This window comes from Phacochoerus africanus, chromosome 11, assembly GCF_016906955.1.
Source record: "Phacochoerus africanus isolate WHEZ1 chromosome 11, ROS_Pafr_v1, whole genome shotgun sequence".
In the NCBI taxonomy this organism is placed as follows: domain Eukaryota; kingdom Metazoa; phylum Chordata; class Mammalia; order Artiodactyla; family Suidae; genus Phacochoerus; species Phacochoerus africanus.
The window spans coordinates 73702860-73719700 of NC_062554.1; the positions used below are offsets into that span (position 1 = coordinate 73702860).

The 16841-nt window shown below is 37.6% G+C and overlaps 1 protein-coding gene across 2 annotated transcripts in view; it reads right to left on the minus strand.

The window, feature by feature from the left end:
* Positions 1-14692: 14692 nt before the first annotated feature.
* Positions 14693-16841, minus strand: part of SGCE (sarcoglycan epsilon) — a 71564-nt gene continuing 69415 nt past the window's right edge. For both annotated transcript variants that reach the window (XM_047753173.1, XM_047753172.1), the window contains one exon: positions 14693-14980. In XM_047753173.1, the coding sequence (XP_047609129.1) occupies positions 14964-14980 (17 nt within the window). In that variant the 3' untranslated portion in view covers positions 14693-14963. The remainder of the gene's footprint in view (positions 14981-16841) is intronic.

The window sequence follows — 16841 nt, forward strand, 5'->3', positions numbered from 1 at the left end:
ACACCCAAGGTGAAGCATCTGAATCTCTTGGAGATCATAAATCTTGTATTTTCAGTCTGTTGCCATGTTTTGATGAGAATTTGGAGTCTTGAAAGAGGTTTAAGTGTATTCTGCATGTGGAAGGAACATAAATAAACAGGGCCAGTGATCAGACTAAGGTAGACTGATTGCATTAATGGTCCCAGTTAATAGCTGCTGCCATATTTAGTATGCCCTGTAATCTTATAGTCTCTCCTACTCTGATTTATGGCTCAGTCAGTTTAGTTGGATTTACCAAAAGATATTTTAGCAAGTGTGTAACAAAGGGTGGCTTGAAAGAAGATATACATTTTCTTATAACTTTTTGTGTTTCTGCCATGCTACAAGAACATGCCCATGCCAGCCCAATTAAATGAAACAAACTTGAAGGAAACCAAGTTTTCCCACCACACCAATTGAGACAGTAGTTAGGCAACGTAACTACACATGAGGAAATTTAGCTGAGGTGAGGAAAAAACTTCTAATCAAACCCAGCCTAAATAGTTGATCCAAGGTGAGCTTTAAAAATGCTCATCATTTTGGGGGGTAATTTGTTACACAGAAGAATTGTAACTATAGATAAATGACACATCAAGAAGTAAGCTACTTAGCATAATATAGTTGAATGACACATATTCCATTGCATTTAAAAATTTTTTGGCACTTGGCATTTCATACAAAATAGACTATTTCTCACAAAATAGGCTTGTGAGTCACTCTGATGCAGAATTAGTAGACATGAGAGATCCAAGCTCTTTTAAGAAAGACCTCACATGCCTAATTCATGATTTTAAGCTGTCAAGATATAGGACCAGAACCTCTGTTATGTCTTATTAGAAATTCCATGTACAGTCAGTAAAGAATTTGTCTGTTTCAATGACCCTGACTATTTGGTTCAGCCTGGAGGCTGTTGATCTCAACATTCAGATCCTGGAACACAGAGAGGAAGCAATTTTAACTATTCATTTTAATTTTTCAATACTTTTCAGAGATAAGGAATCACTGCAGATAAATTAGGCCATAACTCTATTTGCTTATGAAATGTGTTTGTTCTTCTTTAGGTTTGTCTAAGATAGCTCTGTGTTACACATTCACCTGAAAAAAGAACCCTGAACTTCATTATCTATATCCATGACAGAACCTTTGGACACTCTGTACTGATATAGACATAAACACGCATTAGTATACATATCTAGTTAACGTTTTACTATCTGTTGTAGCCAATAAAATTTGTTTCAGAGGCTTACCACAAATTTATATACACAAAAATTTGGCAAATGGCACAGAAAATTCCTGAGATGGCACATCTACCCTGCTCTTTGCCCTAGTAAGAGTTGGCCTTTGTCACTAGAAAAAAAATCAAAACTAAACTCTTGGTTTTATCCTTAATATATATTCTTTGCTCAGCCTTCTCAAACTCAGTAAAATAGATCAAAAATATACCCAGGAAGCAAGGCCATGCTCTGGAAATTATTTTCATTCCTCCTTTCCCCACATTTCCAAACAATCAGCAGATCCTGTCAATTCTATGTATAAAATATTTCTCGAAGACAAATAGTTCTACCAATTTTTTCTTCCTCATCTTACTCTCAAAAGTTGCTCTTCTTTCCTCTGCATTAACTCCTTTCCCTTCTATCAATTCTTAATATTTTAATTAGAGTGCTATTTTTAATAATTTTTATTTTGAGATAATTTCAGACTTGTAAAACATTTTAAATATATAGCACAACTATTACCCTATACTCACACTTACCAAATGTTAACATTTTATCATACTTGATTTTTTATTTCTATCTGTATATCTATCCATTTCTCTATCTATACAATTTATTTTCTAAAACAGCTGATAATTTCAGCTCAATATCATACACCTGCATTTGATTGTAGTGTCTCTTTAGTCATTTTAAATCTGGAGTTCCTTGGTCCAGCTTCATAAGCTTCATATTTTTGAACAATAAGGCCAGTAATTTTGTATAACGTCTCTCAGTTTGCTTTTATCAGATATTCCTTCTTGTTTAGATTTGAGACATGATTTTAGGCAGGAACATCACAGTATTGGTGGTTCTTTTTGATGCATCATATCAAGAGGCATGTGGTATCAACTTGTTCCATTACTGGTGATGGAAACTTTGATTGTTTGGTGAAAGTAGTGTTTTCCAGGTTTCTGCACAATAAAGTTACTGTTTTTCCCTATGTATTTATTATAATATGTAGATCAAAGCAGGACATTGAAGAGACATTTACACACCCATGTTCACCGCTCCATTATTTACAATAGCCAAGAGGTAGAAGCAACCCAAATGTTTATCAGTGGATGAATGGATAAAGAAAATGTGATACACAAAAATAAACTCAAAATGGATTAAAGACCTAAATATAAGACTAAATACTATAAAACTCTTAGAGGGAAAACATAGGCAGAATACTCTTTGACATAAATTGCAGAAATATCTTTTTTGATCCACATCCTATGAAAATAAAAACAAAAATAAACAAAACGGACCTAATTAAACTTAAAAATTTTTGCACAGCAAAGGAAACCATAAAAAAAATGGAAAGACAACCCTCAGAATGGGAGAAAATATTTGCAAATAAAGCAACTGACAAGGGATTAATCTTCAAAATACACAAACCTTTCATAAAGCTTTACACCAAAAAAAACAAAGAACCCAATTAAAAAAGGGTCAGAAGATCTAAACAAACATTTCTCCACAGAAGATATGAAGATGGCCAAAAAGCACATGAAAAGATGCTCAACATCACTAATTATTAGAGAAGTGTAAATCAAAACTGCAATGAGGTATCTCCTCACACCAGTCAGAATGGCCATCATCAAAAAGTCTACAAACAACAAATGCTGAGGAGGGTGTGGAGAAAAAGGAACATCCTACACTGTTGGTGAGAATATGAATTGGTGCAACTACTATGCAGAATAGTATGGAGGTTCCTCAAAAAACTAAAAATATAACTACCATATCATACAGCAATCCCACTCCTGGACAGCTATCCAGAGAAAATCATAATTTGAAAATATCCACCCCAGTGTTCACTGCAGCACTATTTACAATAGCCTAGGCATGGAAGCAACCTAATGTCCATCAACAGAGGAACAGATAAAGAAGATGTGGTACATATACACACTGGAATATTACTCAGCCACAAAGAGCATGAAACAATGCCATTTCCAGCAACATGGATGGACCTAGAAATTATCATACTAAGTGAAGTAAGTGAGACAGAGAAAGACATCTATCATATGAGATCACTAATATATGGATTCTTAAAAAAAAAGATACAAAAGAACTTACAAAATAGAAACAGACTCAAAGATTTTGAAACCAAATTTATGGTTATCAAAGGTGAAACATGGGGAGAATGATAAATTAGGGGGTTGAGGCTGACATATATACAATACTATATATAAAATAGGTAACAAGGACCTATAGTATAGCACAGGGAAATCTACTTAATACTCTATAATAACCTATATGGGAAAATAATCTGAAAATGAATGGATATATGTTTATGTATAACTGATTTACTTTGCTTTACACCTGAAACTAACACAACTTTATAAGCCAATTATACTCCAATAAAATAAAATTTTAAAAATGAAAATGTGATACAGTTATACAATGAAATATGCCACCTTAAAAAGGGAAGGAAATCCTGTCATATGCTACAACATGGATGACTGAAAGAAGTCAGTCATAAAAGGACAGATACTGCATGATTCTACTTCATATGCAGTAACTAAAGTAGTCAAAAATCACAAAAAGTAGAAAGGTGGTTGCTAAGGACTGGGATAAGTGGGAGGAGAAATTAGTGTTTAATGAGTATACAGTTTCAATTTTGCAAGATGAAAGTTCTAGAGATCTGTTGCACAACAATGTGAATACAGTTTACTTAACTGTACACTTAAAAGTGGTTAAGATGGTAAATTCAACATTATGTGCGGTTTTTTTACAACAGTAAGAAGAAAAAAAAGATGGCCAGAACACTATGTAAAAAACATTCCTTTTTAGTGGTAATCAAAGAAATATTAATTAGAACCAGTACCAGCAATGAATATTACTATTTTTGTCATCTATGCCAACTTGTCTTTGCATAGATTAGGGTGTAAATTGGTGTTACCTTCTTAAAAGCATTTTAGAAATAAATGCATTAAACATGGGCAAATAAGAGGATATGCTGAAGTCCTAGCTTTCTGTAGCTAGAAAGTGAATTTATTTGGAAATAAGGTTGTTGTAGATGCACTAGTTGAGAACTCACACTGAAATAGCGTCTGCCCTTAATGCAATTTGACTGGTGTCCTTATGAGAAGAAGAGCCACAGAGCCACAGACACACAGGGAGAAATGCCATGTGATGACAGAGATGGAAGGGCTTCACTGCAATCCAGGGCATGCCAAAGATGGCCAGCAAACCACTGGAAATTAGGAAGAGGTCAGGAAGGATTCTCCCCTAAGGTTATAGAGGGAGCATGGCCCTACTGACATGTTGATTTCAGACTGCTAGCCTCCAGAGCTGTGAGACAATGCATTCTGTTTTAATGCACCCAAAGCATGACACTTTATTACAGCAGCCTTAGGAAACTAATACAGTAATTAATACATTTCTTACTCCCTGCCATGTAATGCACTAACACATTACATGGCAGGGAGCTATTTGGAAACCATGTAAATATCCTATTTTACTATAGAGAGAAATGTGTGTGTTTACATACAGACACCTATACATTTTCTGCCTTTGTTTACTAGGATGACTTAGAAGCAACAACAGCCTAGAATATTTAGTACCCAGGTGTTGGTTTCTACTTAATTTATGATTCTTGTGTTAAGCAGTTATTTCTATGGTAGCTGCAAAATGATTTTTCTAATTCTCATATTTTCTACATTAGTGGGTATTCTACTGTAAGTAAGCACACATTAATTCATGCATGCATGCATTCATTTATATCAGTATAGATTCAGGGACTCTTATCTATAGTTTATAATACGTTAATAATTTTGTTAACCCTATAACCCTATATTTGGCCAGTGTGAGCCCCTTCTAGCCGACGCCTAAATTCTTTTTCTTTTTTTTTTTTGGTCTTTTTAGGGCCTCACCCGCGGCATATGGAGGTTCCCAGGCTAGGGGTCTAATTAGAGCTATAGCTACCAGCCTACGCCACAGCCACGGCAACACAGGATCCAAGCTGCGTCTGCGACCTATACCACAGCTCATGGCAACGCCAGATCCTTAACCCACTGAGCGAGGCCGGGGATTGAACCCGCGTCGTCATGGATGTTAGTTGGGTTCATTAACCATTGAGCCACAGTGGGAACTCCCTGAATTCTTTTGATAAACCTCCACTATTCTTTGGGCATTAAAAATTTTACTGGCATAAGAAGATGTTCTGGGTCCATGCTCATGCAATTTCACCTGACAAAATTTTCCAAGTGGGACTGGCATGGGATCATTCTTCCAATTTTATCTCAAACGTGCAGTGTTTTCTCTTAAAATAGAACTATTTTGATCATTTAATCTAAACAGCTCCTTACCCCATCCCTTATTACAACACCCCTTTAACCTTCACAGCCTTTACTTATTGACATTAGATTAATTCACCCAACAAATATTTATTTAGCACCAACTAGTGTTAGACAGTGTACTAGACTTTGTTTATTGTCTTTCATAACACATTATGTCTGTTTTGTTTACCAGGTATAATTCAATGCCCAGAACATAACAGGCTCTAAATAAATATCCACTGAATGCATGGGTGAAATGACCTCATACCAAAGCCAATAAGATATTCTGAGAAGGTTTTGGGGGTAGGAAGGATCAGGGGTATATTATTCTTTTTTTTTTGTCTTTTGTCTTTTTGTTGTTGTTGTTGCTATTTCTTGGGCCGCTCCCGCGGCATATGGAGGTTCCCAGGCTGGGGGTTGAATCGGAGCTGTAGCCACCGGCCTATGCCAGAGCCACAGCAACGCAGGATCCGAGCCGCGTCTGCAACCTACACCACAGCTCATGGTAACGCCAGACCCTTAACCCACTGAGTGAGGCCAGGGACCGAACCCTCAACCTCATGGTTCCTAGTCGGATTCGTTAACCCCTGCACCACGACGGGAACTCCATTTTTTTTTTTTTTGGTATATTATTCTATTAGACCAGTTTTTCTCAATCTTGCCTCATTGTTTTATCACTTAATTTGCTTTAGGCACACACATGGACCCCCTAAATTTAGGTAATAAAAAGAAGCTTTTCATATAAAAGTTATTAAATTTATTGTTTATAAAATTACTCATGTAAGTCCACAATACTTTACTGGAAACTCCTGGGGCCAAGTTTATTTTAATAATCAATTGCTTTAGGATTCTATTAAGTCCAATTAATATAACATTCTATTATGTAACATATTCAATAGGGAAAGGGCAATACTTTGTAATAAATGTCAAGCTTTCTAAAGGAAAACCTCATATCAAGTAGAATTAAACATCTTCATTTTTGTTCAGGTCAAGTTCTACCATTAAATGGACTTTCTATGAAGCCATGAAAAAAACTGAGATCTTTGGATCTGTAAATTGCAGATAAAGGACTGACTAGGAATTGAAAATCATTTTTTTTCTATAAAAATGCAACGCAATATTTCTTCAAAATTTGTGTATTTGGCTTATTATATCTAGGCAGTTTCTTTCTTGTTTATTTTGTTGTTGCTGCTGTTGTTTTTTATGGCCACACCCACAGCATATGGAAGTTCCCAGGCCAGGGACTGAATTTGAGCCACAGCTGTGACCTATGCCACAGCTATGGCAACACCAGAGCCTTTAACCCAGTACTCTGGGCCAGGGACTCAACCTACACCTCTGTGGTAACTCAAGCTGCTGCAGTCAGATTCTTAACCCATTTTGCCACAGTGGGGACTCCTCTTTCTTATTTTTATTTCCACTAAATTAAAAATTCTGACAAATAACATCACTGGAGATGACAGAACTACTTATTTGCATAAATATGTCCTTCATTTCCATATATAGCTATTAGCCTACAGGCACTGATAGCTTGTTTTGTTCAGTCCACACCTGTGGGACAATGCTTGTGTTTATCACACCATTTCCTCTTCCTGAGTACACCGAAGACTATATTTTCCAGTGCCCATGGCAATTATGTTTGGGTAATATGATATTACCAGCCAATAGAGTACAGATGAAAATGGTAGAAGTCATTTCAAAGCCCATCTCTTAGGAACATCCCACATGACCTTTCAGCTTTAATTTCCTTTTCCATAGAAATTGTGGACATCATGTGCTCCAAATTATATAGCATCCAAGAGGGGGGAAAGCTGACATAATTGCGCTGCACTGTGCTATGAGTGATTATTGTGGTAAGCCACTGTGATCTCAGGGATATATCTGTCACATCAACACAGCTCACAAAATAATTTTTCCCTAAATGAAAATAAATTCTCTCACAGCATCAGATTCCTGAGATAGAGGGGAAAAAAAAAAAAAAAAAGGAAGGAAGAAAAAGAAAAAAATCATCAAGCATTTCTCCCTTATATAGGAGTCTCATGTATATCACAAGTTGACTTGTAGGCTGTGAATCAATGACTTCATCTCACTGCAGACTGAGATGTCAGCTAATAAGTGCAAGTGATAATAACTCTTTATTGACACTGTATGTCAATAATACTATGTAAAATAGTAGTGTGCCTTGATCAAGGCATTTTGCTAACAGCTTATTCAGCTTTTTCTGAGTTTCTCACCTTAAGTGTCCACTGCATCTCTGAGCCTCTCTGTCCCAGGTTTTTCTCCAAAGCACCAGGATCTCACCCAATCTACTCACAGCCAGAGCCCACAAGTGCAGGGGAGTTAACGGCCCCTGAAGCAATTCTCAACAACAGACGGTGAGTGAATGAAAGTCTAAGCCTCCTGTCCCTTGGAGGGAAAATTCTGAAGTATATGGTACACAGTTCCCTAAAGGACCCTCACTAAGACTGAGTTCTACTTTCCAGAATAACAGACAGATCAATGACCTTTCATTGTCTTACTGTCTTTCCCTCTAACCTCTTGACTCTTTCTGCTTCTATACTCTGGTTCCTGGGATAACCTCCCCCCAAAATAACCCGTTTTAAGGGGGAACAAAACTAATTCAATACTTCTGTGGTACTGCTAACTTTCATGAATTTATCTATAAAAGCAATCAATTTCATTCCCAATTGATTTATTAGGAAGAAATTGCATATTATTTGAACATCATGCAAAAACAAACAACAGACTAGTTACTGAGGTCCTAGGGAAGAGATTTCAGATCCAATAAAATCCACTTTTAAGACTGGCACTTTTCTACTTGGGCTTCTTTTACATAAAATCCTCACCCAAAATCATGTATTCTAGTACATGGAGACATATATTCTATATTTGCAATGGGAGCCCTAAACATTCGGTCATGGCATTATTTTGAATTAAAGTATCTGTACCTACTGGTATAGTGTGCTTATTTTTATCACTTGTTTTTCTTCAGTGATCCATTTGTGAAAGATTGATCCACATTCATGATTGGGAATGTAAAGCTGCTATAGTCATCAGTGGGATCCTCTGGAAACCAGATGCTGAAATGAAGGTGGAAGTGTAAAGGTTTATTGGGGGCATTAGATAAGAGGAGATGGAAGCAGGATTGGGCAAGGAAAATCTTAAACCCATGATGGCCATCAGACATCTCTGAAAGGAAAGGAGGTGGAGAGGAAGCAGGACTGGGCAAGGAGGTCGTCCAACCACAATGCAAATCTGACAAAGTCACGGCTAACCCAATAGGAAGCTCCAGAGTAAAGATTTCCCATTAGAGGAGTCCCAGGCCCTAGTACTCAGACCATGCTCAGTCATGGCTGGAGTGTGCTGCCCAGGAAGAGTGTTCCTCTGCTCAGAGGCAAAGGCAGATCCTGAAGGTGCTAACAACTGGACGCTGTCAGTTAATCACTCTCCTTGCCACTGAATAGTAAATTCTTTCCTGAAAAATGATCCAAGCAGCATGCCGCCATGGCTGCCACAATTTTAGCAAAGATAAACACCAATATGAAAACTCTATGGTAAATTACTTAGGATGAACTGCAGCCTATTAATGGAATGCAAAGTGAGATGATCTAACCACAGGAATCGTTGTAGGCCATGTACAACCTTTTAAAATGTGAGACTTATTAATAAAGTGGTAAGGTTTCAATAAAAATGTAAGTAATATTGCATTTTCATTTTGCAAAATGTGAACAAAATACCATCCCTGTCTTTCTCTGTCCATCAGATTCTGGCAGACACTCACCTTACATACCCTACCCTCTTGCCAGCCATTGATGGAATAACTGTAACAAAATGCAGATGATTCATACTCAGGTGACATACCAGGGACCAGATTTCTCAACAATTTTCATGGCATCAATGACTACCAACACCCAGATAACTTACCATCATATCACCGGTCCAGACCTCTACTCTGAGCCTCAAATTCATGTATCCAATGGTCTACTTCTCTTGGTCTTCTCAAAGGCCCCTCAAGTTTACCATACATGCAACTGAATACATACTGTTGTCTTCAATCCCAGTTCTTATCTGGTATTTCTACTACAATGGACAGCACCACCTTCTGCTCCCTAACCTCCATTAGAATTAGCCCTTTCTAAAAAGTGTAATTGTAATGCATACATGTAAGGATAATTTGATCCCCTTGCTATACAGCGGGGAAAGAAAAAAAAAAAAAGACACACACACACACACACACACACAAAGAGAATTAGCCCTTTCTTTTCCTTGACACCATTTCCAAAGTATCCAATGTACCAAAAAAAATGCTGTTTTTCCTCTTCTAAACAGCTCTTGAATCTGTCTTTTCTCTCCATCTCTTCTATCACTAATCAAAGTTATTTCTCCAACTGTGTCTATAATTGCCTCATAACTGGTCTACCCACAGACACTCTGCCCACCTCCTCTACCTTTTCTATTATAGCTGAATTGATTGTATAAAAATGTAAACTATGATCACATCACTCTTTCATTCTTAAAATGCTTTTGACTTCATGCACGGTTTGGGCCCATCTACTTCTTGGGTCTCACCTTTCACCACACTTTCCCAACACCCCCTCGCTATCCTCCATACTCTGGCTGTACTGGACTTTCTGATAGAACCACATACTCATCAGGAAGTCTTCTCCCAAAAGGACTTAGAAATGCTCTTCTGCCTCAAATATTCTTTCTTATGCTACTTCATCTTATCAATTTCTCATCCTTTTGCTATCAGAGCAAGTATCCTTAGGAAAACTTCTCTGACCCTGCTGACCAGATCAAGTATCTCTGTGATAAGCTTTTATAGCACCAATTCTATAGCACCCTCATAGCATTTATCACAATTACAATTTGATATTTATTTGTATAACTAGCTGATTAATGTCTGTATTTCCTACTAGAAAGTAAACTGGATGAGGGCAGAGTCTGTGTTTTGTTTGGTCCACTACAGTGTCCTCAGAACATATAACATGATGTGATACATATTAACATATTGGGCATATGGTAAATGAGCAGCTAGCAGAGTGCAACATTGGAAATGCCAAAATGCAAATTTGTTAAACTGCTCCATCTTAGAATAATTTGCTTGAAAGTTTTTATCCATCCCCTCAATTGAGTATCATCATGAAAATGGGAAGCAATAGCTAAAATCTTGGTCCATTGATCCTAAAGGTTACACACCCCAACTACATGTTGTATCTGTACTTAAAGTACTCTAAGTACTCTCTTAGCCTCAAATTTAGCCTTACACTTTTTTTTTTTTTTTGGTCTTTTTAGGGCCACACCCACAGCATATGGAGGTTCCCAGGCTAGGAGTCTAATCGGAGCTGTAGCCACTGGCCTACACCACAGCCACAGCCACAGCAAAGCCAGATCCAAGCTGCTTCTGCGATCTACACCACAGCCCACAGCAACACCAGATCCTTAACCCACGGAGCGAGACCAGGGATTGAACCTGCAACCTCATGGTTCCTAGTCAGATTCTTTTCTGCTGTGCCACGACAGGAACTCCAGTCTTAACATTTTTACCTAATCTTTTCTATCATCGGTGTAGACCTACAGATGTGAACTTCCCCCCTAAAGAGGCTGCAATTTATTGGGTGGCCATAGCTTGGAGAAAAGAAAAGTCACAAACTCTTAGGGGTTATTTGGAATTTAGAGCTGACTTTTCTTGAGTTCCTGAAAGTGCAGCAACCCCTGCAACTGGTTTTTTAGGGCAACGGCTTACCAAAAAAAGTGTCCTAATTTATGTTCACCAGTGAGACCCCAAACTCCTCATGTACTCATTTATCTGCTATGAGGGTGCTTAGTTGGGAGAGAAACCCTCAGCATGAGATGGAATTCCCACTTTTTTTTTTTTAACCCATAAAGTAAGGATTATTATGGTAGCAACAACCACTGGGAAAACTCTTTGGCCCTTCTTCCCCAATCAGAAACAAAGTCAGAGACAAGATCACATTTTAGAGGGAACTGCAAGCCAGTGCTTCTTATCCCCATTCAATTCTTCAGTATGGTCAGTGATTCAATTAATCAATATGTGAAAACTGACACTAACGCCAACCACCTTTTCCAATCCTCACAGTAGTCTCTTTCCTAGCACAGATGAGTAAAGTTCCCAGCCCCTGATTCCTAATTCATAGATTCTGTATTATTTTTTTGTTGTTGCTATTTAGGTCCGCACCTGTGGCATATGGACGTTCCCAGGCTAGGGGTCCAATCTGAGCTACAGCTGCCAGCCTACATCACAGACACAGCAATGCCAGATCTGAGCCGTGTCTGCAACCTACACCACAGGTCACGGCAATGCTGGATCCTTAACCCACTGAGCAAGGCCAGGGATTGAACCCACGACCTCATGGTTACTGGTCGGATTCGTTTCCACTGTGCCATGACGGGAACTTCAATCCTGGATTACTTTGTTCCTGCTCCTTTAACTACCAGAACAACTTGATTTCACCTGGTAGGAGCAACAGTTTGTTAACTCTCTGCTTTGTGCCCCAGTCTAGTTGTCTGGAGTTGTGGCTACCTTCCCTTTCTCCTCACATGTGACCCTGACCCAATATACTTACAACCTCAAGTGGACTGGTCCAGAAGAACAGCAAGTAGCAACGCCCTAGTTGTCCTGGAAAGGAATATGAGATAAATCTTTAAGAAATCAAAGAAACTACATCCTCTGTTAAGTTCCAGGAAGGAGTGTGGTTGGGAGGGGGAGTCTCAATGTCAAGGACATGACAAAGTTTTCCCCCTAAGTTTTTTCCCTAAGTGGAAGACAAAATTGTTGCACCCAATACTAACAGAGAATCTTCTTAGATTCTGGAATCAGATTTAGAGCACATTTGCGTATCCTCTGATCAACTCATAGGTGACACAGAAATCTGACAGAGAGAAGGTTTTCCGGATAGTCTAGTCTGCAACAAAAGCACCCTGCTAGTTGGTCTGATGGCCACATAGATCCAACACTGTCCAAGATGCATGAGGCTGACCAACATGGTATAAGGAAACTCTGCTAAGCTTTGAAAGTCGTATTACCATAGGGTCACCCTCAGCAGGTAACTATTCTCTTTTAAAGTAACAACTCCTGGTGTGCTTCTAAAACCAAATATCTGATTATAGATTCAGGTTAAGTATGCAGTCTAGGTGGCCATTCATGAACTGAGGATCATCAGATCCACAATCTAAAGAGCCCAAAACACTCCAAGAAGTGGTATATAAACGAGTAAGTTTTAAGTCTCAGAGAGTTATGCCTCCTGCTTGGTTTTTGCTCCTCAGAATTGCTTTGGCAATTCTGGGTCTTTTGTGGTTCCATAGAAATTTCTGGATTGTTTGTTCCAGTTCTGTGAAAAATGTCATGGGTAATTTGATAGGGATTGCATTGAATCTGTAGATTGCTTTGGGTAGTATGGCCATTTTTACAATATTAATTTTTCCAACCCAGGAGCATGGAATATCATTCCATTTCTTTACATCTTCTTTAATTTCTTTGCTTAATGTTTTATAGTTCTCGATATGTAAGTCTTTTACCTCCTTGGTCAGGTATATTCCCAGGTATTTGATTTTTTGGGGTGCAATTTTAAAAGGTATTATATTTTTGTATTCCTGTTCTAACATTTTATTGTTAGTATATAGAAATGAGACTGATTTCTGAATGTTAATCTTATATACAAACAACTTATACAACTCAACAGCAAAAATGCCAACAACCCAAATGAAAATGGGCAAAAGACCTGAATAGACATTTCTCCAAGGAAGATATACAGATGACAATCAAGCACATGAAAAAATGCTCAACATCACTGATTATTAGAGAAATGCAAATCAAAACTAGCACAAGATACCACCTCACACCCGTCAGGATGGCCATCATTAATAAGTCTGCAAATAACAAGTGCTGAAGAGGGTGTGGAGAAAGGGGAACCCTCATGCACTGTTAGTGGGAATGTATGCTGGTACAACCACTATGGAGAGCAGTATGGAGGTACCTTAGAAAACTATACATAGAACTACCATATGACCCAGCACTCCCCCTCTTGGGAATATATCTGGACAAAACTTTCCTTGAAAAAGACGCAGGTACCCACATGTTCATTGCAGCACTATTCACAATAGCTAAGACATGGAAACAACCCAAATGTCCATCGACAGATGATTGGATTAGGAAGATGTAGTGTATATATACACAATGGAATACCACTCAGCCATTAAAAAGAATGACATAATGCCATTTGCAGCAACATGGATGGACCTAGAGACTCTTATACTGAGTGAAGTAAGTCAGAAAGAGAAAGACAAATACCATATGATATCACTTCTCTCTGGAACCTAATATATGGCACAAATGAAGCTTTCCACAGAAAAGAAAATCATGGACTTGGAGAATAGACTGGTGGTTGCCAAGGGGGAGGGGAAAGGGTGGGGGAAGCCTGGGGTTAACAGATGTAGACTATTGCCTTTGGAATGGATTAGCAATGGATCCTGCTGTGTAGCACTGGGAACTATGTCTGGTCACTTATGATGGAGCAAGGTAATAGGAGAAAAAAGAATGTATACATGTATGAGTAACTGGGTCACCAAGCTGTAAAGTAGAAAATTAACAGAACACTATAAACCAGCTATAAAGAAAAAAATTAAAATCATTATATAAAAAAATAATAATAAAAAATAAAAATAAAAGAACAAGCTTTGAAAGTTTCCATCGTGGCTCAGTGGAAATGAATCTGACTAGCATCCATGAGGATGCAGGTTTGATCCCTGGCCTCGCTCAGTGGGTTAAGGATCTGGTGTCACTGTGAGCTGTGATGTAGGTTGCAGATGTGGCTTGGATCCTGCATTGCTGTGGCTGTGGTGTAGGCCGGCAGCTGCAGCTCTGATTCAACCCCAGGCCTGGGAACTTCCATATGCCGTGTGCATGGCCCTAAAAAGACCAAAAAAAAAGCAGCAGCAGCTTTGCAAGCCACAAGGATAAAACTATTTGGTAATGGGGTTGCTCACTTGGAAGTCAGCATAGACATTTTATACATTATATGATGTGCTTAATAAAATCTTAATAAAGAATGACCACATGAATTTGTTCCTTTCAATAAAAGATTCCCACTAAAGAGCAGATAATCAAATACCTTCTGAAGTAAGTTTTGCCAGACACCAGGCTTCATTAATAATATTTATTTTAAAGATCACTTTTTATTGTAACAAATATAAAGTCATCAATGTTTTACAAATTGTCAAAAATGCCTTAAGTACAAAAAAAAATACATTAGTAAAATGAATGTTATACTGCATTATTTAGTATATACTTAATACTGTCAACATGCATACCATATGTCAGAAAAGCTCATGCATTACTGGAAGAGAGAAAAAATAAGATATAAGTGTTATATTGTCTGATTACAAATTCATTGCTTCAGTCAGTTTTCTTTCTTCAGGGATACCATTTACCTGCAATGTGTAAGAATGAATATGGATATGAGTTAGGTATGAACACTTTTAGGTTTTGAGAAAAAAAATTATGGCAAAGCATAATTCTCCATCTTCTTAACATTATTATAATTATGTTGCATTATTTCTCCACATTCAGTTTTTTTAAAAAAAGGAAATTCTCTATTAGTCATCCCTTCCTTGGGTCAAAGTTACAATGTTCTGTATTTCTCAAAAGGCATGGCCTGAAAATTCCTCCCACAACAAACAAAAAGAATGAGTTTGACTGCAGGACAAATGACTGTACCTTTTAATCGTGGCTCTTTAGAAAATGTCGTGTGGGTTGGAAGGGCAGAGAAAATGAGAAAACCTGAAGGGGCATCAAAACTAATGGCGTGGGTCTGGTCCAAAAGGTAGGACTACCGTCCACTTTTAACTGCTCTATTATCTCAGCAAGTGCTGAAGTCCAGGATTATAACACCAACACCTGGTTCATTTCTTAAACTTCTGATGATCTTTTAAAAGAAAACAACTAAGTAAAACAAACTTCAAAATATACCCTCCCTTGACAGATTCTTTATAGGAAGCTGCAAATTCTTTGTGATACTAGGACAACCAGGATGGAGGAAGAGAAAAGCTGTGGTGCCCTTGGAAAGACATACAGAGCAGAGGATCCATGCATATGCAGAGAGAATAGAGTAACTTACACACGGAGAAACAAACTTTATTTTTTCATTCAAATGAATAGGATGGGAATAAGGAATGTAAACCTGCCCGTTTAGCTCTTCCCTCCAGGAGGCACGACTCTATTTGGTCTTTACATTTATTTATCTGAGGCAGAAACACAACAATCTATCATAATTATAAAAAAAAAAAAATGCTAGGGTGGTCTCCCTCCCTTTAGCACTTAGGTACTTGGGGACTCACCAAAAACAAGGACAAGAAGAAAACAACCAAGGAGAGATAGTGCACTTTAGGCAATAATCTACTCTAAATTATAGAAAAGTATAAGAAGACAAGAAGGTAATTGGCTACAATGTTAACTAAAAAGATCAAAGCTTTCCTGACTCAAGCAAAATGCTTCCTCCCCAAAACCTGTTTCAGAAAAATAACTTAGAAAATTATGTTGAACAGCCTAAAATCCCCCTAGGGAAATTTGGCTCTTATAACATTTGCTCAGGCATAAATTGTCCTTGTATTTGGAAATGCTGCCTATTACTAAAATGTAGCAAGCTAACAAGCCTACTTGCTAAAAATTTATACAAATATCAAGTAAATCTCCTTAATATCATCTACTTAGGTTTCTTTATTTCCCCCAACGAAAGGAGGAAGAAATAAAATCTTGATCTTTTTAAATCTTCAAAAGAAATATTTACTATTTTTCTAGCTATTGTCTTGCTTCACTCCTTGTCTGAAATAACTAGGAATCAGAGGAAAAACATCTCAGGAGAGATGGAAGTCTATGAGATTAGTGAGAAAGAAGTTCTAGCATTTCCACCACAGAAATTTTCTTTAAAAGTTTTTCCTCTTTAAAAAAAAAATCATGAAATCAGTGGTAGTAGGGATTCATTTATTTCTTTGCTCTTTAGATAACACAAGTATTTATTCCTTCATCAGTCTCCTGAAGGCTCACACCGTAAAAACACCACAGCATCAATATATTGAACAATCTTGTTGAAACGTGTTTGCATTTAATTAAAACAAGCAATCTAAATTGTGGGGAAAGTTCTTATAAATGTTATTTCATAATTAAAATCTGATGAACAACTTCATGATACTTGCCTCAAATCTTTGAAAAGTTGTCAAACGAAAATCGCCTTAAATTCCCGAAAGCAGTAATAGAGAAGATAATTTTTTGAATGAAAACATGCAATAATTTTCT